The sequence below is a fragment of the Centruroides sculpturatus genome, unplaced genomic scaffold (genome assembly GCF_000671375.1).
Source record: "Centruroides sculpturatus isolate CEXI.00-Female unplaced genomic scaffold, Cexi_2.0 scaffold129, whole genome shotgun sequence".
NCBI lineage: Eukaryota > Metazoa > Arthropoda > Arachnida > Scorpiones > Buthidae > Centruroides > Centruroides sculpturatus.
The window spans coordinates 249,796-277,075 of record NW_019384478.1 but is presented as its reverse complement, the minus strand read 5'-3'; the positions used below and the strand labels follow the sequence as shown (position 1 = coordinate 277,075).

Sequence of the window (27,280 nt, the reverse complement as noted above, 5' to 3'; positions counted from 1 at the left end):
TTGCAGCGATTGTCAGAAGTACGATATTCCCTATTTATATATATATTTTTTTAATCCTTTACAATTTTAATTATTTAATTGCTCCTTCCTCTCTTCCTTAGCATGTTGTGAAATTTCTGATAGTTGGATAATAAACCGTTTTATTATAATTTGTCTTTTTAAATTATTTTGAGTTGATATTAAAATTTGGAAAAGGGGGATCCCTAGATCGGTAAAATAGGCGAATTTCCTCCTACAACTTCGGTTGTTGTTCGGGATATAGTTAAGGTTTTAACAAAGTTTGAGCGAATATATAATTAGCAAAAAAAAAAAAAGTTGAAATAGAGTGATTAAAGAAAAATTATTACAAATATCGTAAATAACAGTTCACAAATGCATATATAGAGATATTTTTTGGAGGGGGGAAATGGTCTTCACAATTTGAAATCAATAGAACACACAGTGAAATGCTTATATATATGTGTGCCATCTATCATAGGATAAATGTACTATGCCAGAAACCTTCGCAGGAGTATATTGAACAACTTCCCAAAGTTTCATGGCAATTGGATAAACAGTGTGGTAATGCATGAAGGACAGACAGACACACACTCATACATTCATTTTTATATATATATAGATAATTTCATTTGTTAAGACAATTGATAATAGCAACAGAGTATTTCAGAATTGAATTTCAGAAAAATTCAAAATTGCAAAAAATGAAATTAAAAACAGGATTCAAAATTTAATAACAAGGTAATTAGGAGTTGTCTTCAATTTACAATCTGTTTATCCCTCCTAGTTATAAAATATATTTAGTTCTATCAAGTTGCAGATATGTTTTCAGAAAAGACTGAAATGTTGATAATTACATCACCACCATCTGTCTTACCTTTTGTAAATATATCACCTATTTTCAATTTTTCTTTCATAACTTATTAACAATGTAAAATTTCATAAAATATAAACATTATATTGATCTGTTAATAAATTATAGGAGAATATATACTAAAATATAAACATGTATTCTTTATCATTTCTTCTTTGATTGAAGATGATGAATTTTTATTTCAACAAATATACTTGGAAATTAGACATTTTCACAGTCCCAGCAAAATTTTGCTTTATAATAATAATTTACAACCTACAGAGTTGCAACCAGCATGTGGAAAACTTTGTATGACATTATGTAAACATTACTCCTACTATGTATTTTTAATTTATTTAATGCATAGTTGTGCTGTGATTTGTTTGAATTATGTGGGAAACATATTGCAAATATTCAAATTTATTTTGTTCTAAACTTTGTATTTTTTTCTAATTTTTAAAACATTCTTTTGGCTAATTACATGAAGGTGTCAAGTATAAAATGGCCAAGAACATTTGTAAGTTGTATTAAACCAAAATTTTGCTGAAACTGTAAAAAGTTATAAAGGTTCATCAGTTTGCATTTTTTCTAAATGGAATTGCAGTATGGTTTAATGCAGATAAAATACAAACGTTTTTGATCTACACAGGAGATCAAAAACATTTGTATTTTATCTGCATTAAACTATACTGCAATTTCATTTATAAGGTTAATATGACATACTTTATTCCAGTCTTAGTGTTTGAAACTGTAAAAAGTTGTTATACTCTGACCTTCCTGTTCCAGTTATCTTTGCAAGTATAAGAAAATATGTATTTTTATTTTTTGTTTGTTTTAAGTTAATTCAAGCATATTCATCCAAAAAAAGCAGTTATACTTGTCAAATCAAAATTGCAAGCATTATATACTCCACAAAGTTGCATATATATAACTACATTTTCTACATCATATATATAACTTATTAATGAAACACCAAGAGAAACTTATCAGAAATCAAGATGGATATCTTTCTGTTTGACCAAAAAAAAAACCTCTATTGTCAATATATTCTTTATTTACACATCAAATTGAAGTTATTTTATTTTTTGAATCAAGAATAGAATTATTTAAAACTAATACATTTTATTAATAGCTCATTTTTACAATATTCATTTCTTCTGCTAAATCAGGAATGTTTCTAATTCTTTTATTATTATTAGCATTAAAAGCACAACTAATTTTAATAATAAAGTTTTATCATCTGATTCTTAAATTCTGTCAATAATNTATTCTGAGTAACTTTTAAAAATAAGAAAAATATTCTTAGATTATTAAACAGATGAGCAAATCTATTAAAAAAATAACTATGTTGTTTCAGTAGTCTAATAGTACATTTTCTATTTCTACTTCCATATACTTCTACATATATTACTTTATCTTAAATTACAGATTTTGTTTGATTTACCTGTATGCTAAACTGTATATATTTCTAGATATATTAAATCTCCAAACTATTATATCCCCTGCTCACGATTCTTTAGATGATAAAAATTTCAAAATATTGGGGAAATTATTAATAACCTTATACTTTTTGAATCAAAATGCCAACTTTTTTCATACCATCATGAAACCATTAACAGATGAAAGTAGATTATAAATATCAAATTCTTCTTAATTAATTAAATCAAAATAACTTTAAACATGAAAATTTTGTAATTTATTTTATTTTTATTAAGAACACATATTTTCCAGATATCATAAATTATATTATATTACATTTTTATATAATTCAGAATGTATAGCTCTAGAAATTAAAGCATTAAATGTTTATTGCATTAATATTCTAAAATTACTTTTTTATTAAAATTGTATTGAATTTGGTTTCAATAAACAAGTAATTATTTCGTTAATTTATTTTATGAACTGACCTAATAAAAAAATTAAAAAAATGCAACTGGATTGAGTTCTTAACTTTATTTATTGTAAATTGCAGTTTATTATTAATTTATTTAATTAGAAATTTTAAGCAATTTTTTTCTCTAAATGTGACTGGAGCAGTGCCAGACTATGCCATGCAACATGATGCAAATAAATTAAGGATAGAACCCTTTTTGATAATTTATATTATGAAATTTTTCAAAAAAGAAAGCAAATATTACTAATAATGATAATATTAGGGTTGTTCAAAAACGATTACAATCTTCCCATAATTCCAAAAAACTAGCAGTTTGAAATATATTTTGAGTGTGCACTACAGATGTGTTAGTTGCTAACAGATGAAGGTGCTGCACTGCAAAGGAAGAAAGGTGCTTAGTCATTCATGTTGATATGCAAGCAAGTTTGTGGGCAAGGTAAAATAAAAATACAGAAGCAAATAATTATGGGTAACAATGGACTGGTTTCTGCAGAGGAAAGGATGACTGCATTGGACATCCACAGAAGGCTAGCAGCAGTGTGTGGGAACAGTGTACCAGATTGCAGAACCATGTTTTACTATTGGAGTTCAAAAGTGGCAAAGAACTGTGCTGAAAAGGCAAAAGCAGTAGGTGGCCAGCAAGTGCATGCAAACCAGACAACATCCATCACATGTCTGACTTGATAATGGTGGACAGGAGAATCACATTTAATGAACTGGAGGATGCAACATGTCTATTGCATGGAACTCTGCACACCATCATCCATCAGGACTTTAAAACAAAAAAATATTTATACACAATGGATTCCCCATTTTCTCACCATTCAGCAGAAGCAGTATTGTATGGAAACATGATAACTTCTGCTGCTGTACAGCACAGATCAGTGAAGTTCCTTGAGTATCTGGTCACAAGCAATGAGTCATGGTTCTGACATGAGATGCCAGAAAAGAAACCCCAGTCCATGGAGTGGAAGCATGCTGGGTACTCTCAAGCCAAGAAGCTAATGATAACTATTCTGGGATCAGGAGGAGCTGATATTGGCTTGGATACCTCCAGTGAGAGCATCATCAATGACTGGTACTATAGCAATTCCAACATTCAGCAACACTGCCCCAGGAAATGGGGATACTTCTACCAGCCACATTTCAGTTGCCATACTGTTGCCATCATGCAAGCTCTGGTTTATACCATGCTGTAGTATCCACCATATTTTATACTGAGTGACTATGCTCTGTTCAATGCAATGAAAGAAGCAGTGCATGGTGAGTTCTCCAACGTTGAGCTTTAGTAGCTGTCCAAAGGTGTTGCTGGATATCTGCCAGAATGATAGCAACATTGCACAAACATTGGTGGAGAATACCTTCTAATGTAATATGCACTCACTTTGTCCTATTAAATGGTTAGTGTAAAGAAAAACTTTGTAGTGCCAATCATTTCTGAACAACCTATATATAATACTCAAATATTTTGGATGAACTTAAAATTACAGATAAACAGAAATGTGATTCTAACAATTGGTTGTATAAATTCAGTTCAATGTCGGCTGGCTATGGTACATCGTATATTTTATTTAACCTGACTGAAGAGAACTGAAAATTTGGTTATGCAAATGTATTGGATAAAAATGTTTATTTCCTAGTTAGTTGATATATTAAAGTGTTTAGAAGAATTCAAAATTTTACAGTTGGTATAAATAACCAGAGTTGAGTTTCCCCACCTAGAAATAGTTATCCTTTACCAAATTCCATTTAAAATGAAAAGATTCTACATGCAATCAAAATCAAATAATTTTTGTGTCATAATAGATTTTCTGAAGATTAAAAATTGCACATGTAACAAATGCAAAGTCGATTTTATATTTTTCATTTATATTGTGAATGTAAGGAGTTGGAAGAGGTCAGAAGAAGTGTGACATTGTATGTTTGAGTGACAGAATATAAATTATCCATCAAGTTGCAAAGTTATTTCAAGATAGTTCAACACTATATAAAATTCTTTTCTCGCTAATAAAGTTAATATAAAGAATTAACCTTTGCTAAAGTTAAAATGTTGTTTGTTATATTATTTTTATTTAGTTCAAACATAAAAATAATCTTTTACTTTGCATGATCTTCAAGATGATTGAAGCAATGCATTCCCTTGCAATGACAGTGTAATCCCTATTAATGAAGATTTGATATGTTTTGATTTAAATAAATGAATAAATTTCTAGGAAATTGAGTAAACATTTTTAAAGTTGATTACATATTCTGAGTAACTTTTAAAAATAAGAAAAATATTCTTAGATAATATTGGAAATTCAAAAATACCTTCATCATTTGCAATGAAATCTAATTATGCTATTAAATAAGATGAAAAAGCTACTATAAGAAAGTTTTGATGAGCAAATATAGAAATACCCACTCTAGAAATGGAAAATGTCTTAGCAAGAGGCACAAATTTTATTTAAATGGTTTGTTACATAGAAATGTTTATTTTGAAAAACATTATTAATTGCAGTTTTATTTTAGTAATATTAACAATTCAATAATCCAGTTTTCTTTTATGTTTATTCAATTTAAATTTTAGTTTAAATTGCTTTTTTAAATTAAATTTTATTCAAGCTAAACATTTAGAACTATGGTTCTCAATCCGTGGTCTGCAGAACAAGTGTGCTCTGTGAAGCCATTTCAAGTGTTCTTCGAAAAAAATCAAATATACAATTAAAAATTGTTACAAAAGAACAATCAATACAATGTAAAATAATTTTTGTATGAGAAGGTAATCAGCAAATGCCAATGTTGTCATCTACTAGACCAAGTGGGCTTGATTTCAAAAAGGTTTGCCACCACTGTTTTAAAGCTGATGTATTGTAAGTGTTCTGTGGAAAAAATGTCAAAGTTTAGTGTTCCCCGACTTCAAAAAGATTGAGAACTACTGATTTGGAAACTTATATTTCTCAGATTGGAATATCAATATAGTTTTAAACAGATTTAAATTTATAATTTAACTTTTGTAAATTAAACTATTTATATACAGTAGACCCCCTATAATTATGATTCCTATAAAACTGCGAAAAAATTGCGACGGTATCCGTAAAAACCGGTAAAAAACTCCTATAATTATGTAAAACGTCATCGGGCAGCCGAACTACTTTCCGGCCGTCCGTAGCGCCACGCTACGGAGAGATTACTATCGTCTGTACAGTATTATATATAAATTAGGTACTGTACATATAATTATATATTAATTATATATAAATTAGGTACTGTATATATAATTATATATTAACTTATTGTAACTTTGTTATAATTAAATATATAATTTCCGCCGTCTAGCGTGGCGCCACGCTACGGAGATTTTTACGCTAACTATCGTCTGTACAGTATGTAAATTAGGTACCGTAAGTCTAATACAGTACTGTAATTTTATACATTTCTTGTGAAAGAAACATTTCTTATTCAACGGCGATTAAAATTATTTATATTAATGATGTCTCCGAAGTTCAACGAAGTTTTCGCAGAAAAATAAGTTATCAGAAATCGGCCGTGGTTTGGTGTGCTGCTTCGCGACGAAAACAAGCTTTAGCAATGGGGATGTCGAATGGTGCACACTCGGTAAGTAATCCTACAATTTTTTGTTTATAGCGTAGTTTATACGGATTATTTCCAAAAAAATTATAGGTATTTTGGAAATGGTGAGTTGGATTAGTCTAGAATCGATTAATTTTATGGAAGAAAACCTTTCAATCAGCCGTAGTCCATAAACTTTACACGTGTCGGGCTGTGATTGGAACGACTCGTAAGAAATCGGATTCCTAAAGAATGGAATGTATCTATGATCTTATAGGGGGGGGGTCGACTGTATATTATTGGACCTGATGACAGTAATAATTATTAAAAGCATTTCCAATTATCTATTGGCATGCTGAATTATCCAGATTTAAATAAACTAGTTCTAAAGTAATTCTGTGTATTAAAAATTCTCAAAAGTTGTTATTACTGTAACTATATTATGCTTGACAAAATAACTATAAAATAAAAAAGTACTTATGTATTTAAACACACTGAATTAAAAAAAAATTGGATCTGACTGTTTGTATTAGAAAATAAATACATCTTATGTCTATGTACAAGAAAAACAAAATTACAGATCGATATAAGCTATATTACTAAAATATTATTTGGTTAAACTGCATATTAAAGTTTTTGGTTGAACAATTAAAAATTAAATAATAAGGTGATTGTTTATTATGTTGAATAAATAGAAATAATTTAAATTTAGCAGTTATTTTTAGAATAAAAATTAATTAAAAGAACAATATATTTCACATTCAATCTGTAAATCAGACCTCAATGTTTAATTTTTGAAACTCAATGTGTTAAAAATTAAGGTAACTGCTAAAGCTGACAACACATTTTATTACAAACTTTGAATTTGAACTATTTCAAAGCTGTTCCATTAATTTAACAGGTCAAATAAAACAATTGATCTAATAAACTAAGTAGAAGGATATTTTCAATCATTAATTTATTTTAATTTCCATATTTAAACATTTTTAACTTTAAAGAAATTTTGATAATTCATAAAATATCTTTATACTGTTTATAATTAATATATAATACTTAAAGTATAAAATCTAAGATAAATAATAATAATCATCATTATGTATTTACAAGGTCTGTTCAAAAAGTATCGGACCTTTGGTTGGCAAAAATAAATTTATTGACTTTGAGGTACAAAACTCTAGTCCCCTTCAAAGTAGTCTCCTTGGTAATGTATACACTTCTCCCAGCGTTCCTGCTATTGCTGGAAACACTGCTGGAACGCATCTTTTGAAATGGTTATCAGCCGGTCCGTCGCATTTCGCATGATGTCTTCTCTCGACTAAATTTTGGTTCCTTTTAGCGGCATTTTCAGCTTGAGAAATAGCCAAAGGTCACACGGAGCCATGTGAAGAGAGTGCGGAGCGTGACGAACCACAGGAGTATTGTGTTTGGCAACGAAAGCCCGAATCAGATGCGCAGAATGGGCGGATGCGTTATCACGATGGAGCTGCCAAGTTTTGATCGACCACAGATCCGGTCATTTGCGTCACACTGTATCAGAAAGATGACGAAGGACCTCCTGGTAGTACTCCTTTGCGATGGTTTGGCCTTGTGGTGCGTACTCACGACACACCACCCCACGAGAGTCGAAAAAACTGTCAACATGACCTTTGATATTGCTGCGGACCTGCCGCGCTTTTTTTGGCCTCGAGGATCGTCCCCGAAAGCCTGCTGAATCTTGCGAATGGTTTACACTCGGGTATCACCAAGGTTTTTGGCAAAATTTGATGTAATATCGCTGCTCACATTGTTCAGTCATTTTCCAGCTTAGTGAAATCCGACGAGAGCGCACTACATGACCTCACTCATACGCCAATTGCCAACGACTGACGCTTCCTGCAGGCGGGAAAAAATTCAGGGCTGTGCAAGACTGTCCCCTCCACAACTCCACCGAAGGAGGCCTCTCTCGCATCATTGGTTTACGCAGAAAAAAAAAGGTCCGATACTTTTTGAACAGACCTTGTAAATAAAGTAAACCCAAAAAGAAAATGCACTTTAATTCTTGGACTAATGACATCAGCACAAATCTACATATAATAAATTTTGTTTCTAATCATGACCTTATGCATCCCTCTGTATGGATCTTAATTTCTTTCTTAGAGATAAAAACTTTATTATGATTATACTAAATGATATTTGAGGCATAAAATACTTTTATTTAAATCAATTAAACTAAATTCAAGAATTTTATGAAAATTTGTCAATATTAAAAGTATTTCAATAACTTAAAATAATAATAATTATTAAAAAAGCACACACAAAAACAATTTATTTTTTTAAAAATACCGGAAAACAATTTTTTGTATTTACATACCAATTGTGACCGTCCTTCCATCTGTCTGTAATATAAATTCTCTTTATGAGATAGAGGTGATAACGGAGTGGCAGTAGAGTCACCATTTTGTTGTTGAAGTTTAATTTGTGTAGACAATTTTGTAGGTTTTACAACAACAACATTATTATCATTTTCAGCAATTGAAGGCATATTAAGTTCTAACGAGTTTGGAGTTTTCACAGTTCCCAAATCCCAACGCCAACTTTTCCATGTATCGTTCATCTTGGATTCATCACTAAATAATTTATTTAATAATATATTAATGTAAAATAAAATAATACATTAAAAAATTTTGAAAAAGAAATATACTTATATTTGAGTTGAGAAATATATATATACAATAAAACTAAAATATATTAGAAAATCTGGAACAAATTCATTTTTATAAATTTACATTTCACTTTTTGTTTTCATTTTGTAATAGCTTAGGGTAAGAGTGCTGTTATGTAAATTCTAAAATAATAAAGTTCATAAAACAAGAGAGAATAATTTGCAAAGACGGCCTTATAGTACCAAGTAGTGACAATATCACACTTATTTTTTTTTTATGTTGCTCATTGTATGAAAGAGCCCAGACCTAGTTTAAAACTTCATCAACAGCAACTCAGTTGGAATCTACCTTAAAGTTGATAAAATTAGCCATGTTGTCGTCAACTTTCTCAATATCAACATCTTTGCTTAGAAGACTGTTATTGCACAAAAGTGTATAGGAATTTAAGTTATTGAACAAAAGCCCATTAACTTAAATTCATATACTATATACACTGGAAACGCTGTGACACAATGTCCCACAAATTAGTGGCCTATAAGAAGAGAGTGATAACACACTTATCTATTCATAGACAAGAATTCTTGTACAAACAGCACTTCCACATGGATTACCATTCTCAGTACTTCAGAGGACCCATTAAAGGATAACCAAATTAATTGTTGTTGTTGTACTGGAAATAAACCAACCAAACAAAATATCCACTAAAGATAGATGTGTGCTGGCAAATGATTTTAGAGTTGGCAAGACTGATATGAAGTTATATTTGCATGTAACAGGCCTGCATATGTATACTACCCAGTCAGATTTAACTACCCTGTCATAGGTGAGTGCAGTACTTCACTTAGCTGACAGTGATAAAGTTATTTTGTACCAAACTAAAATATTTACTGTTATGCTTTATATGTTCTAACCGAACAGTGCAGGCATAGGATGATTGGGCTAAAACTAGATGGACAACTCATACTTTGTGTTGCATCATGGCAAGTAAACTGACTTCAAGTGCAAAGCACTTGAAGTCAGTTTACTTGCCATGATGCAACAGCAAATTGGACTGACTTCAAGTGCTTTGCACTTGAAGTCAGTCCAATTTGTTTTGGACTGAAAGTGCAAAGCACTGTCAGTCCAAAACAAATTGGACATAACGAAAGTAGATACAAATCCTGACAATATGTGCATTGCCATGGCTAAGGAATTGAATATACCAGTGTCTACTTTGAATTCCATCATGTCAAAACAAAGTGCAGTTCACTCTGTTTTGACATGATGGAACCAGAAGTGTCTGTAAAGCTCAAAAAAGTAAAACAGCCAAAATACAAAGAAACTGAAGAAAAGTTGCTTGAGTGGTTCAAACAAACCCATGCAATGAACATCTCAGTTAATGGCACTATCCTTCACACTCAAGTTAAAATTATTGATGGATATAACAGATGGATTAACCAATTCAAAACAGGTGTGGTTTGTCTTATGATGCTCACACCACTATATCAGTGGTGTGATGAGGCATGGACACTGAGCAAATAGATTAATGAAAGGACAGTTTTGCCAACAACAATAACAGATTACAATTCAAAAAATTTATACAATGTTGATGAGTGTGCAGTTTTCTACAATATGTTATCTGATAAGACATATACACTGAAAGGTGAAACTTGTAGTGAAAGTAAATACAGCAAAGAAGGGCTGACAATACTTGTTGGAGCTAACATGATGGGAATGAAAAGCTCCAATTAATCATAATAGGTAAGTCAGCAAAACTAAGAGGTTTTAAACATATGTAAACTTTTCCTTCGACTTCTGAGCAAAGCTTGGATGACAGACAGCATCTTTAAGAAGTATTTAAGAGCACTTTATGCTAAGATGAAAAATAGAAAGATAATCTGTATTGATCAATGTGCTGCACATCCAAAAGGACATCAACCTGAGATATATCAATTTGCAATTTCTTCCTGCAAACAATCAGTACTCCTGCTTATAGATCAACGCTATAAAACTTTTGAGATATCATTATTATAAATGGCTTGTTTATAGATTACTGCAGCACATAGAATGTAATTTGGATGTGAAAACATACAAACTCACCATATTAGATGCAATACATTTCCTGGGAATCTGTTCCAAGCATTACTAAAGCAAATTGTTTCAGGAAAACAGGTTTTGTGAAGAAAATTGCAAATGATGATGAACAACCAGATATAAATGTGAATAAAAGTGATTTGCAGGAATACAGCGAGGATGAAATGATTGGCAGCAAGTGCAGGACACACTAGGGTTCAATGGCAACTTTAATGATTACATTAATGTTGATGATAATACTCTGGGCTGTGAAATTCAGAGTTTGGAGAGAAATCTAGGATGCAAACAATGCAAGTAATAAGAGTGAAGAAGATGAAGAGTCCAATATGAAGCTTTTCTGAAGCATCAAGCATTTTTGAGTCCAACTATGTAATGATACACAATTTCAGATTATGTTTCATTACACAGTTGGACTCCAAAATGTGCCAAGTACAGTTATGAACTGCTTAAGTGGACTAGACCAGGCATGGCCTACATACAGCCTGTCTAATGAATTTATGTGGCCCGTGATCAATCTTTCAATACTAGCTACTCAAGTCCAAATAGCTTGATGAAAAATTCTGATGCTAAAAAAAAAAAAGTCAACAACTCACTGTGTGTTTAGAGTTAACCCTCCATTACAATCTCTTAAGTACAGTGTAGAATGTTGATAAAGCATAATAATGTGAAAAATGTATCTGTAATCTCTATCTACAATCTAATCTCTATGGGGTGACATCACAATGAGATCTCACCCCACCTCAAAATCTTCCTAGAGCAGCCAGTGGTTTGGCCATTAGAAAAAGTTTTCTTTCAAATTCGGCCCAGGGGCAAAAACTGTTTGCCACCTCTGGACTAGACTCTTACACGTTACAAGTAATGTTGTGGAGTCAGTCACTGGAGTGAGATTTTTAGGCAGAGTCAGTAAAATTTTCTTTTGACTCTGACCTTGAATTTTACTATTGGTAAAATATAAAAAATACTTTTTAATTAGTATCTAAAGAAATTTTTTAGAAAATGGACACTTTGATAAATTTAGATATATAAAAAATATTCATCTATAAAGGCCATTTCACACCAAAAGCATAATGCACATGACATGCTATATACTTTCAGAAAATACTTTNGAAAATATTCGTGTTGACCTCATTGACCTGCGTGGGTGATCCCAAATATTTTCGTGTTTACATTGGAACGTTTTTGATACTAGATGTTGCTATGTGTCACAATTTTTATATTAAAACAAACTTTTAAAATATAATTTTTTTTGTTTTTATATTTTTCAATATATTTATTTTGTTTGTGCAATATAAAAAATAATTTTTAACAACACAGTAAACACGATTATTATTAATAAAAAAAATGTTAGGCTTAACACTGACGAAAATTCAACATGGCATCACAGGCAACAGAGAAAAATTTCAGCATCGAATAGATTAAATGAATATATTTATATCTAGAGAGCTGTACCCTCTAAATTTTTAATTTATCCATTTGACTAATTTAAACTAAAAATTATTTTATTAGTTATCAGAAAAGTAATGATAATAACTGAAAATTAAAAAAAATTCATCATTCTAATTTAAAGTAAAACAAAAAACATTTAAGAAAAATCATAGTAATGTTTGTGCCATTCCAACTATAATGGTTTTTCCTCGGTGTAGTAGCTTCCCAACAAGATATGGGGTGGCACAACTCTACAGTCTGGCTCAGGATGATTCATATTTTTTTTCTAAAATTCATTTTTTAAAATTCTACTATATACAATGTACATGAGTTTACTCAACTGTCAGTAGGAAATTAACTATTTCCAACAGTATCCGAAGCAGGAGAAACTATTTTACACACCAATTTATTATGTCATTCATTAAATTGTTATTTTCTGCATTTTTTTGTATTTAATTTTTTTCATAAAATTAAATACAATAAAATGTATACCAATAATACATGGCCTTGACAGCCAGCAGCCATGTATCCACAAATGGAATTATTGGTAATCACAAAACTTGCAACAGCAAGACAAGTGTCTGATGAGTCTAAACATTGTGTGGACTTCTGAATGGTAACAGTTCCTCACCAGGGCCAACTTGAGGCTTCTAGTCTTACACAAGGACAAGAAATTTGTGCTGTGTAAAGACGACGACTTCCTCCTCAAGGTGAACAAGTTTCTTTCCCAATTGCAATCCTCGGTGCTAGGTGAAGATCCTACATCAACAATTCTATGGAAAACGAGGAGAATCATAACCCTACCAGATGATATTGGTCCTAACTGGGTGTATTGATCCTCCCTCCAATGTTGCATGTCCCAGGTTGTTCTTTAAGCCAAAAATGCATAAGGTGGGCTGGCCATTGAGACCACTTGTTTACAAGCTGTCCCATCCTACCTATTTTTTAGAAAAGGCATCAGCTAGATTTCTCTGCACACTTATCCTAGACTAACCCTATGTTACTCCCTTATCCTTGGTTGCTAAATCCACCATCACTTTGAGCATTGGTGCAGTACAAACCATCACATACAACTTCTACAAACTGGATGTAGTATCTTTGTACCCTTTAGTTAACTTTAGTACAACTTTCAAAGTTGTAATGCTTGTCAATTCTCTACTCTTCAAGAAGAGCTTTAGAGTTCAACAGATACTGGATATACATGATGCGCTGATCTTCTTCACAAAGTACAACTATTTTCGTTTCAATGGAAAAATTTATTTACAGAAACAGGGGTCCCCATGGGTTCCCCTTTATCTAGTGTTCTAGCAGAATTGATCACGAGAGAAACTGAGCACAGAACATTCAATTTCCTGATTGCCATCCACAACTTGCTGTTGTACTTGCGTTATGTTGATATTCTCATAGCATGGGAGGATACAGATGAAACTTTTCTTATGTTAGAGAAGTACAGTCAACCCCCCTATAATGTGGGTTCCTATAACGGAAATTCCTATAATGTAGCGAAAAAATTGCGGCAGTATTCGTATAAAGGGACTCCTAAAATGTCGTCGCTGACTTGTGTTGCGACAAGATTGGTCAAATCTGGACCAATAGTGGATGAGCAGTCGAACTACTTTCCACCGTCCAGCACCACACTACGGAGAGTTTAGGTGGGTAAATTGAGTTTGCTATCGTCTGTACAGTATGTAAATTAGGTACCGTAAGTCTAATACAGTATGTAATTTTATACATTTCTTGTGAAAGAAACATTTCTTATTCAACGGCGATAAAAATTATTTATATTAATGACGTCTTCAAAGGTCAAGTTATTTTATATCAGAAATCGCGGCCGCTGTTTCATGCGCTGTTCCGCAACGAAAACAAGCTTAAGCAATGGCTACGTCAAATGGTGCACACTCAGTAAGTAATCCTACAATTTTTTGTTTATAGCATAGTTTATATGGATTATTCCCAAAAAATTATACATGTTTTGGAAATGTTGAGTCAAATTAGTCTAGAATCAGTTAATTTTATGGAAGAAAACCTTTCAAACAGCCGTAGTCTGTAAACTTCACACGTGTCGGGCTGTGATTGGCTCATGTATTTAAGGATTCCTACAACATAAAATTCTTATAAAGTGGAACGTATCTAAGCGTTATAGGGGTCTACTGTATACACTGGATATTTTTTGTTCTATTAACTTCACTTAGAAAAAAGAGGTTGATGCAGCAATAAAATTATTAGATTTGCCCATACATAGATCATCTGAAGGGCTACTGTTCTCAGTTTTCCATACATTTAATAAGGTGACTCATATCATCCCAACAGATGCTTTCAAACCTTTGCAATACATTGACGCTGCTATTGCTGCCCTCATTAGAAATTTTAGATAAAAATATTCAGTGGTAGCTTTCTTATAAAAGGAATCATAGTGTGACATTTTAAAAGAAGAAAAGGTATGAGTTGGAGTTGCACATTTGAAATTTGCTGGAGTCAAACTTTGTTTACTGACTCCACCACAATGACTAGAAGCTTGCACTACAAACAAGAAGCAAGCCATTCTAGATCCGTAGTTTAAAAAGCTGTAGCCATTACATTTCATTGTATCCTTTTTGTGATAAAATATCTGGATTAAAAAAAGTTGTTTTCTCATTCCTGCCTAATATGTTTTCCCATTTAAGTCATTTTCCCAAGCTGGTCTCTTTAAAAATGTATTAACAGGAATTTACAGTAACTTACATTTTACTATTGTAAGTATTAATAATTTTAAATAAAATTNCGAGAGTCGAAAAAACTGTCAACATGACCTTTGATATTGCTGCGGACCTGCCGCGCTTTTTTTGGCCTCGAGGATCGTCCCCGAAAGCCTGCTGAATCTTGCGAATGGTTTACACTCGGGTATCACCAAGGTTTTTGGCAAAATTTGATGTAATATCGCTGCTCACATTGTTCAGTCATTTTCCAGCTTAGTGAAATCCGACGAGAGCGCACTACATGACCTCACTCATACGCCGATTGCCAACGACTGACGCTTCCTGCAGGCGGGAAAAAATTCAGGGCTGTGCAAGACTGTCCCCTCCACAACTCCACCGAAGGAGGCCTCTCTCGCATCATTGGTTTACGCAGAAAAAAAAAGGTCCGATACTTTTTGAACAGACCTTGTAAATAAAGTAAACCCAAAAAGAAAATGCACTTTAATTCTTGGACTAATGACATCAGCACAAATCTACATATAATAAATTTTGTTTCTAATCATGACCTTATGCATCCCTCTGTATGGATCTTAATTTCTTTCTTAGAGATAAAAACTTTATTATGATTATACTAAATGATATTTGAGGCATAAAATACTTTTATTTAAATCAATTAAACTAAATTCAAGAATTTTATGAAAATTTGTCAATATTAAAAGTATTTCAATAACTTAAAATAATAATAATTATTAAAAAAGCACACACAAAAACAATTTATTTTTTTAAAAATACCGGAAAACAATTTTTTGTATTTACATACCAATTGTGACCGTCCTTCCATCTGTCTGTAATATAAATTCTCTTTATGAGATAGAGGTGATAACGGAGTGGCAGTAGAGTCACCATTTTGTTGTTGAAGTTTAATTTGTGTAGACAATTTTGTAGGTTTTACAACAACAACATTATTATCATTTTCAGCAATTGAAGGCATATTAAGTTCTAACGAGTTTGGAGTTTTCACAGTTCCCAAATCCCAACGCCAACTTTTCCATGTATCGTTCATCTTGGATTCATCAGAATCAGAAGCTTCTGAATCACTATCACTTTGACCACCTCCAGCAGCTTTCCAACGTTTATATTTTTCTATAAGATCAATTAAGTATGAATTCTTCTTTGCTTTTCGAATAAATGGAAATTTCAGAAGTTCTTTGGCTGTAGGTCTGTTTTCAGGATCTTTGTTCAAACATGCTTCCACAAATTCCTTGAATTGCTTGTTATAATTTCCAGTTAACTGTGGAGGATTATTTTTAGGAATTAAAAACAAAACTCTCATTGGATGAAGATCAGAATTTGGAGGTTCGCCTTTAGCTAATTCAATAGCTGTTATACCTAAACTCCAAATATCTGCCTATAAATGAAAATATAAATTTTTGAGATAATTTTTAATAAAGAAAACAAATATTGTACATTAGAATAATTACTTTGGAATCATAAGCTGATTGTTTTATAACTTCAGGTGCCATCCAGAAAGGTGTCCCAACAAAAGTATTTCTTTTGCTAGTTGTATTTGTTAACTGACCAGCAACTCCAAAATCAGCTAATTTAACATCACCCATTTCAGACAATAGGACATTGGCAGCTAAAATAAAATAATTATTAATATTGTATTGTTTTAAATGAATTTATTGCTTTTGCTAACAAACTCATAACAAAGTTAATTCCTAAAGCAAGAAATAAACATTCAAAGAGTAAATAATACAAACTTAAATTTTATCATCATTTTGAACATCAAACAGAATAATATAATGAATGACTTGATAACATAAGATAATATTTCATATAAATTTGGCGATGAAATATCATGACCTAATATTTTTATAACTGCCAAATATTTGAATAATTACTTAATCTGAAAGGAATAAAATATGAAAATTAAATTTATTTGCAAACTTACTCCTTCCTGATCAAATAAATAAATATCTCAATTTTTGTATTTCTTAACACTCTTAGTGGACAACCAGAGAATGAATTTCTCCTCTCACTTGTTAGGGGTCATATACAGTAAGAGTATTTCCTCTTGTGTTTTTTGTAAAAAAAAATAAAAAGAATGTTTCTCTAATGACACACGTTATTGTCAACAGAAATGCATTCTTTCCATTTGTGAATATTTTTATTATTAGTATTTTAAAAGACATATATTTCTATTAACTTTTTTCCTAATTTGCAAATACGAAATATTTCTAACTGTGCATTATTATTATAAGCATGAACAGATTTCAGAGGTTTGAATATTTTAAAAACCTTCCTAAAAAACCTACAGTGTATTTCATCAAGATGTTAATTTTCGTTTCTATGGAAATTATATATATAAATTTAAAAAATGTATACAGTGGAACCTTGATATATGACCTTAATCCATTCCTGATGTTCGGATTTATACCGATTTGGACATATACCAAACCAACCTTTCCCACAAGAAGTAATGTAAAAATGATTAATCCGGTCTCACGTGAAAAAAATGGCTGGCTTTAACACCTCTCTTTCCTGGCTAGTTCCTGCTTGATTTTTCATGAGATCAGCATGTATCTTTTTAGCTTTCTTACAAATAATTGCTTCTGATACGCTGTCTCCAGCACACTGTTTTTCAGTTATTTAAAGCAAAAGCAATTTCTCAACGTGATCTAATGTCTTCAATCTCTGTTTAGAAATTGATTTAACTCCTTTTGCAACGTTAGCAGATTTAATAATGTCTTTATTTTTCATGATTGTCGATATCGTTATCCTCAGAATACAGTATGCAACAGTTAAAATATCGAACACACATGCCACCTCCATATTTCTCAACAATTTCTTTTATCAGTTCCATTGTGATCCTAGTCATTTTATTAGTTTTCTGTTGCTTTTCATCTGCCTTTTTGCAATTCATGATTAATAAAAATAATTTTACTTACAAATTAAAATCAGAAGAAATTTAACAAAGTTATAAACTATTGCATCGTGAATGTCTAGTCTGGTCTAGTACACTGATAGTGCTACTTGTTCATAGATGGCACGTATAATTGAATTAAGTCATATACCGAACAAGTCATATACCAAGCAAAATTTGTTTCGTCCAAACAGGACGTATTCTAAAGCAGACGTATACCAAGGTAACACTGTATATCATTGTTTATCTGTTTCAACAATNATTACCATAGTTTCTTGTTTTTAAATCAGAGTGACTAACACTTCCACCAATTAATGTTTTATTCTGATTACTTCTAACAATTGGTGTAACAGTGACATGATGAACATATTTTAAAGGAACTTTAGAATTTTCTTCATATAAAGGCACTTTGTGTTGAATTATGTGATTAGTTGCATCTTCAGAAGCATAGTTGTTTATATTGTTTTTTCTATGTTCACTATTCTTTTCTGTATGATCTGCATTCATTAACTTTTTATTAGATAAAAATGATGATAACGATGGCTTATAATCATTTACAACTTTGTGAAATGAATCACTTAAGCCATTCTGGTAGTTATTTACAATGGGTGAAAGATAATAATTTTCATAATTTCTTAATATAGAAAAAATTTGAATTTATTTACAGTTAGTTAATTGCATGATAACGGACAATTTGCCAACAAGCTGTTAATATACAGAATATTTATGACAATGTAAAAACTAAATGTAACAGTTCCTGTTTAGCAAAATGTTATTACTTGACTCACTCTAAGAAATTAAGATTGCTATAATAATTTAAGAAATTTACAAAATCATAAAAAGTATCTTTTTAGGGAAGATCTTATACGTTACATGTTAACATTAATTCTTTAATGATGTGAACCAGTTATGGATCTTTTCAGGTAACATCCATAACTGGTTCAGGTCATTAAAAAATTAATACAAGTAAAACAGCGAAGCCATTCTTGGGACAAGACTACGTCTCGGAGAGCGCAAGCAACACATGCACAAATCTCGCACTCACACCTGTTTGTAGAAACAGTCTCAGCCTCTTGTATTTTATTTTGACCTGGTTCTTGGTCCCCTGACTACCTACAAGTCTGGTTTGTTTTATGTGTGCATGGTTTGGACACCAAATACTCTGCACCAAATTGCAACTCCTGACATGTACTCCTTCATACCTCTAAGGTGTGAAGCTGTTGACAGCAGCGCAATTTTAGAGATGAGAAATAGTCTCATCAATTAACATGTAAAATTATTAATTGGTGTCTAGTATTTGCTTTTCCTTTAATATTACTTGTATAAAAGAAACAAAAATTTGTGAGATATTATTTAAGAAACTTTTAGATCATAACAAAAACTATACCTTTGATATCTCTATGTAATTTTCGTTCTGAATGTAAATAATCTAAGCCTTTTAATACTTCTCGAAGTATTATTGCGATATGCATTTCTTCAAATTGTCCTGCTTTCATTAAATCAAGAGCAGAGCCACCTCCTAAATACTCCATAATGATCCATAATTTGGTACCCTGAAATTTAATTAACTTATAGATACAAACTGAATGCATAAAAATACCTAAAATTAAATAATCAAGCAGTACTGCCAGATTTTAATTTGGCTGTAATATGACTAATTAATTATAAATTAATTACATAATTTGAATAATTTAGGTGGTTAAGCTGTCATCTTGTATTAAATTTAATAATTAGGAATAAATCCATACGATGAGTGTCACACCAAAATACTGTATTATGAAAAGAGAAGACACTGAGGTCGGCGTTACATGTGCATTTTTTTAATCGCAAGTACTTTTGACGAACATATAGTCGTCGTCATCAGGCGAATACGAAGATTCTACATCGGATTATTTTCGTTTAAAATTTTTTCGGTAAATCTTCGTATTTGCCTGATGATGACAACTATATGTTCGTCAAAAGTACTTGCGATTAAAAAAATGCACATGTAACGCCGACCTCAGTGTCTTCTCTTTTCATAATTAGGAATAAATAAATTTATTTAGAATATTCAACACATCAAAAATATTATCTTTAAAAATATTTTGTGATGTACAGTAAATTTTTCTTTAATAAAATGTTGTCCTTACTATGTTATTTCATTTAGTTTTACTTTACTAAACATTATATACTATAACCCATCATTCTTAATGGGCAAATAGACTTAAATTAAAATGCTGAACTAGTCTATCTACAGATCACCCATCCCAACATTGAAGACCATAGAAACACTGAGTAGTTCATTTTTATTAGAATGAACAGCAAACCATTGTAATCAAATGAAAGATGAAATATTTATAAAAGCAAAATATACTTACTAGATCATTCACTAAAAGTTAAATTTTATAACATCTATAAGTATTGGGTTGTTCAGAAAGTAATTTCGTTTTTTCCGTGGCAAAAAAACAATATTTTTATAATAAATAAATATTTTATTGAATTATATATTGACCATTTTGGTCAAATATCTGTTGCCATCGTTTCTGTTAGTAGCATGATTCCACATTTATAAAAGTTTTGATGTTTGCTTACAAAAAACAGATCCAAGTAATTTTTGATATTTTCATTTGAAGTAAATGTCTTACAGTTTAAACAATTTTGTAAAGACCAGAACAAGTAATAATCTGAGGGTGCCTAATCTGGCACATATGGTTGGTGTGATAGCACATCCCATCTAAGCTGTAACAGTTTCTGACGAGTTCCCAAACTTCTGTGAAATTTAGCATTATCATGGTAAAACACTACACCTGTTTTGTTGATCAATTCTGGTTGCCTTTTCTGTTTGATGATGATATTCAATTTGTTTACTCAATGGCAGTACACTTTCAAATCAATTGTTAAATTGTCTGGTAAAAGCTCAAAATAAAATTTCCTTAAAATCCCACCAAAGAGAGCATCTCTCTTTAAGAACATGTGGAACCCATATATTGAGCTTTGAAATGAAACCAATTTGTTTCAAGTAATCATAAACGGTTCAAGTTGACAAATTTAATCTTTTAGTGATTTCATGTGTTGTTATTCAGCAGTTTGCTTCAATCAGTACCTTTATTTTCTTTTCATTGGCTTCAACTGGTCATCCAGAATGTGGTGCATCTTCAATATTAAAGTTACCAGAACGAAATTTTATAAACCAGTTTTGGCACTGTGTTTCTCTCAGCACATCTCCATACATGAACCACATTTTTTTCTTGCTTGAACAGCATTTTGATTTTTTGGTAATAAAAAAGGAAAATATGCCAAAAATGATGCTTTCAATTTTCTATATTTGATGGGACATCAAAAAAGAAAAATTGTACAGAATCAAATAAAATTTTTTACAAATAAGCCTTTAAATGTCAGCAGTCAAAATATATAATGAAAATGTGGTTTAAAATGAAATTGGCTGGCAAAAATACATCTAATTCCTCTAGTAATAAAAAAATGAAATTACTTTCTGAACAACCCAATATATTGCATTCAAGAAAATAAAGATAAAAGTTATTATGATAAATAAAAATGAAATTCATAAACTATAAAATATTTTTTACAATTTTATAAAAATAATGAACTCAACATTTAATCACTAAATAAAAATAAATTTTGTACATCTGTACATGTTATGCTTGAAAATAAAATCAGTTTGTAAATATCTGACATCCATAAAAACAAGAAAATTCAGGTTGTTAAATAAATAGAGGCCCTTTTTTATTCAAATTTATTCATTAACTGATTAACTCAATCATTAAGTTATAATTCATTAGTTTGTTCAATTTATAGTTTGAGCTAATATAATTAAAATATTCAAAACTGCCTTTATTACCTTGAGATAAGATCCAAAATATTTTGTAACAAAAGGGCTATCACATTGTGACAATACCATGATTTCTTGTTGAATATCTTCAATTTCATCTTCAGCTTCTTCCAAATCAATTATTTTAATGGCTACTACTTGTTGAGTTCTGTTATCAATTCCTTTGAATACTTCCCCGAAAGAACCTTTGCCTATCCTTTCTTGTTTTGTAAAGATAAGCTCTGGATCCACTTTCTACAAAAGAAATATTAATTATTATTACAATAAAACAAATCACTATAATATTTTATAATAGTAATTACTAATAATGTATAAATTATATAGATAAAAAAAAACTTAAACTTAATTAACTTAAAATAAATTTAATTTTGTTAAATATGCTAAAGCAGAACAATTTTGTATTGTCTTCATTAAATAATGAAATATTTCATTATACATAATGTATTGGTCTGTCTGTGTCAAAACATTAAAAAAAATTAATTGAACTGAAAACTGAAGATTAACACACACAAAGCTTTGTAACTGTTTATACAAGGTATGACAATTAAATTCCAGGACTGGGGTAATAAAAGAACACAAAGAACACATAATGAAAAACCCTTTTAATATGTTTCGAAGTAATTTCCCTGGAGGGCAATGCACTTCGCAATGCTTGTACAAGTTCTTGAAACACTCAGCAAAGTCACTTCCGTTGACAGCTCTCAATTCCTTGGTCACATTGCACTGTATGTCCTCCAGGTCGTCGAATCTTTGTCCCTTTAATGCGATTTTGATTTTCGGAAATTCGAGTCATCATCAACATCTTGAATGAACTGTTGACACGCTTCCAGCCAGAGACACTTTTGGTCCTCAGTGAGATAATCCGGAACGAAGCAGGAACAGATTTTTCTTTTGCCCAAATCTTCGGTGATGATTAAGTGAGTTGTCTCCATTATCATTTGAATAGACGTTTGACGATCATATCACAGCAAGTCTCTGATTTTTTTCAATGTTTTCTGGTGTTTGAACTGATTGAGGTCGTCCAGGACGAGCATCAACCTCAAGGTCTTCCCGACCATCCCTGAAGTGCACAAACCACCCAAAAACATGAGAGCGGGATAGGGCATCATTTCCATAAACTTGCTTGATGAGGGCATACGTCTCTGTTGCACTTTTACCCAACTTGTAACAAAACTTAATGTTCACTTTTTGTTCCATGTCAAAAACGTGACAGCACTTTCTCACAACAATATGTGAATGGCGTACAGAAAAAGAACAAGTTTGAGACACAAAAAAATCTTTGCAGACAAGTAGCCAGATGGTTGAACTATTATGACAAGCTTAGACAAGTTTCTGCACATTTCCCTTGTGGTGCAGATAGCGGGACAAGGGTGACTCTGATCCCCGATTGGGGAAATGATGACTATCCAATGAAAAAAAAAAAAAGTTTCTGCACACTGACAATGCAGCACTATATGACCAGTCCCGGAATTAAATTGTCACACCTTGTATTAAGAAGTTTGACTTTTTAAATTGTAATTTTTTATTTTCAATTAAAAATCTTTAAAATATCTCTAAATTCATAATATCTAATATCTACAAAATTGCAAATTATTGCTAGGCAACTGGAATTCTCTTGATATGAAAGTGTTATTTAAAAAGTGTTAAACTTAAAGTAAATAAATAAGTGTGAGAATAGCCAGGGGTACTACTCCACTAGGATAGTTAGTAAACTTAAACAGTGCTAGTTGGTAAAACTAGGTCTCAGAGTTTCGGATCGTAAGATCCAATCTTACATCAAGAATTGACCAGGAGGGCTGTTAATATTTAAACCGATCTGGACTGTGAAGTCTAGATCTACGCCAGGGGCGTGACACCAGTTAATCAGTTATTTTACACGCAGATTAACACGCATGTGGAGGTATGCAAACAAAGATAAAACATTTCTTTAACAATAATAAACGTTTAATAAAGAAAAGTAAATAAAATTACAAATTTGACTTAATTAAAATTAAACGAATGATCAAAATTTACGCTTCAAGAGAGAGAGCTCACAAATTCATTATATTCATACAACCTTTTAGTTGGCATCTTCTTCTGTATTTGTCAAATATACCTTCAGTTCTAAGGTTCTCATACTCCTATTCATGGAGAGGTCTTGATAATCACAATATTAAATATATCTTCTATGTTTCTAATTTAACTCATTTAACATAGGATAATTATGTCTATGGATGATAGCCTTCAAAATACTATACTGTTTCTAACCAAAAGCGTTGACCTTAGGATACTGCATGGAAATACGTCTGACTACTCTGAGATCCTTCGATGTTCTCCTAACTAAGGGCATTGGCCTTAGGGAGCAAATGTGTGGACTTCTTTCCACTTTCAGATCTAGAGACATACTCCCCGAATTCTGCTAAACTTTGACTATATCTCTTGATTAGCGACCAATCAGCATACTTGGATTCTTTCATGTGAACGGATGAAAAGGGGAATAAATGAGGGGTCATCAATTCCCAGTGTGGTGAGATTTGTAACAGATAAGGGAAAAACAAAGGATGCTTCTACTTCTGTCAAAGGAAGTGGCTATATCAGTTTTCCCACATTAGGAAACCATTAATTTCTCACCAAAACGAAAGAATATTTTTCTTCAAAAATTTAACTTCATTTTTAAATAGTTAGTTAGACCCAGGGACGATTTGGATCTCACATAAGCTATTTGTTATATAATGGAATAAATCCCAACAGCATTTTATATATAGTAGAGCATTGATTATCCAAAAATCAATTTTTTGGAAAATTGATTAACTGAAAGAATTCAGGGTACAAATTCAGAAAAGTTTTGAACATAGTAATAATTGATGATGATCTATAGACTCGCTATTGAGCTACCTCAATAGTGGGTTTATAGAAGATTATTACTAATGATTTTACTGTTACTAATGAAACAATACAAAATTCATATGTTTTAGATTACAAGGAAAGTTGCAAATAGTGCTTGCTTTTAATAAATCTGAATTTTTTTATTTCTAATCATTCATATGTATTAAATTTCTGTGATTTACTGTATTTTGACGAGTATAAAGTCGCACTTTTTTTACTACTTTTTGGGGCTCAAAATCATGGTGCGTCTTATACTCGACAGGTAACCATTTTTACAGTGAAATTACCTACAGTAGTGGTCCACTCTACGAACCAACCTGTGCAGTGGTCCGTTAAGCAGACAGTCCCTCATCCGAATGGCTAGAGTACCTAGATTATCAGAGTAGCTACACACGAGTTATTGCCGTCATGTTCTGTTGACTGTCATCACATGACCTCTGAGTTTACATTAAGAAATGACGATTATTTCAGTTAAATAAATTTAAATTTAATTAAAAGTTTAATCCATCCGTCATATTCTTGAATAAAAAATCGAATAAAATGCATCTTTAGACAATCCCATTAAAACAGTTTTTTTCTAAATTTTTTGTCTCAAAATAGGGGTGCGTCTTATACTTGACAGCGACTTATACTCGTCAAAATACGGTCATCTTTTTTACTGTTGTACTAGAATTAAAATTAATACTTTTTATTCTTTCCCTACTAAGTGTGTTCAGTTATCTGGGCAGGAAAGCTATCCAAAATTGTTCCACACTGTTTATTTTGGCTATGCAATGCTCTACTATGTCTGTGTGTATATAATGATCTTAGATATTAATTTTCTTTAATCAGCAAAAAGAAAAAAGTTTTTATGAAATTATCTAATTTAATAATAACTATTATTAAAAATAATTTTTGAAGTTCTTGATTATCTAATAAATATTGTAATCAATATGAATCAATGAATCATTTTAAATAAGTAAACATGCATTTCTATTGTAGAAATTTTACAAATAAAAAAAGTTTAAACTCTTCCATCATTCTTGTGACAGAATTTACCTATCATGTCATCTTAGCAACACATTAAAAAACATTTGAAAATAAAATAAGTATTGTTTTTGAGTATGAGTTAACTTATTTGCTTTTTTATTTCTATTATCCTAAGGTTTTGAAAACCAATTTTGTTAAATTTCAACCACTTTCTCAACATTCTTACCCAGCTATTAATTTGCATAATTAGGAGAATAATATGGGAATTAGACCTGAACATCAAAATGCATAAAATGCAAATGGCCACTAGATGTTACACACAAAATTTTGAGAATGTCTGCAATAGGTGTATTTTTAATTTAGTACTGATTTCATAAATAAATAATCATTACAAATTTTTCAGGAATAGAGTTGCTGGCAGCAGATATGTTAAGTCTAGGTCCACATGACTATGTAAATGAGTTAGGCAGTAATTGACATTGTTATATTGAAAGAGTATTAATTGATGAGAGCCTCATAGAATAATTGAGGGGGTTTCCCTAGCATTGATAATTGTGTGATTAGAGCTTTGCTTGAGGAGGAATTGTTGATCAGTGTTTGACTACCTGATTTTTCATAACTTAAATCAACAAATGATTTGTTGCTAATCAATTACTTTATTAATAATAAAATTATTATTATTGCTATTAATTGTCATCATTAATATTTTTTGGTAACCTTCTTTTTTATTGAATCTTATTGTTAGTACTATTAATTCTTATCATCTTGGTATTTCTATTAATTGCAGTTTTTGGAAACAAGAATTGAATTGAAATTAAACATATACAGTAGAGCATCAATTATCCGACCCCCAATTAACTGTCACATCGGTCAACCGACCGTTCTAGTCGGCAAATTTCAAATGTCCGCTAGTGATGTGGCATTACAATATTTGGCTATGTCTTGGCAACTTTAATATTATTTTTGTTAAATTTTTGCGTGTTTTAGCTGGCGTCAACAGCTTGACCATTGAAGGGAGGCCAGTATTTAAACGAGACTTAATTTTCTAATTATGAGTGGTTGTTTGTTTTGTGAGCAATAAAATAATTTTAAAATAATTTTTAACGATACAATAGCAACGATTATTATTTAAAAAAAAAATTTGTTAGGCTAAACATCGATGAAAATTCAACACAAAGTTTGTTAATAGCGATATACCAATAAACTAATTATATGGGATATACCAGGGGTCGGCAACCTGCGGCTCGCGAGCCACATGCGGTTCTTTGGATGTGAAGCTGCGGCTCTTTAGTTCCATACGCAGATATTATTTATTTTATCAAAAAGAAAAAAAAAACATTTAAAAATCATTCTGAATCGATTAACGAGGATTTGGCACCGATTCTATCTCTCAGCCACTTGTACTCGCTTTTCACCACACCCCTCCCCCGTGACACGCGACGTCACTGTCGTCAGTCCGTCGAAAGCTCTCGAATGACGCCGTCGTCGGATGTTTCTATTATCTAATTTGTTGTGAAAAACACTACTTATATATGAATAAATAGATATTTTTTCTTATGAATAAATAGATTAGTTTTTTT

General features: G+C 31.2%; 1 protein-coding gene across 3 annotated transcripts in view; it reads right to left on the bottom strand.

Annotated features, from left to right (window-relative positions):
• LOC111621380 (serine/threonine-protein kinase 24-like) overlaps nt 1-27,280 on the bottom strand; it is an 80,513-nt gene that overhangs the window by 15,009 nt on the left and 38,224 nt on the right. For all 3 annotated transcript variants that reach the window (XM_023363489.1, XM_023363491.1, XM_023363488.1), the window contains exons 2-6: nt 21,876-22,100; nt 19,425-19,590; nt 16,593-16,750; nt 16,175-16,519; nt 8,647-8,889 (exon numbers count right to left, since the gene is read on the bottom strand). In XM_023363489.1, coding sequence (XP_023219257.1) covers nt 8,647-8,889; nt 16,175-16,519; nt 16,593-16,750; nt 19,425-19,590; nt 21,876-22,100 — 1,137 coding nt within the window. The remainder of the gene's footprint in view (nt 1-8,646; nt 8,890-16,174; nt 16,520-16,592; nt 16,751-19,424; nt 19,591-21,875; nt 22,101-27,280) is intronic.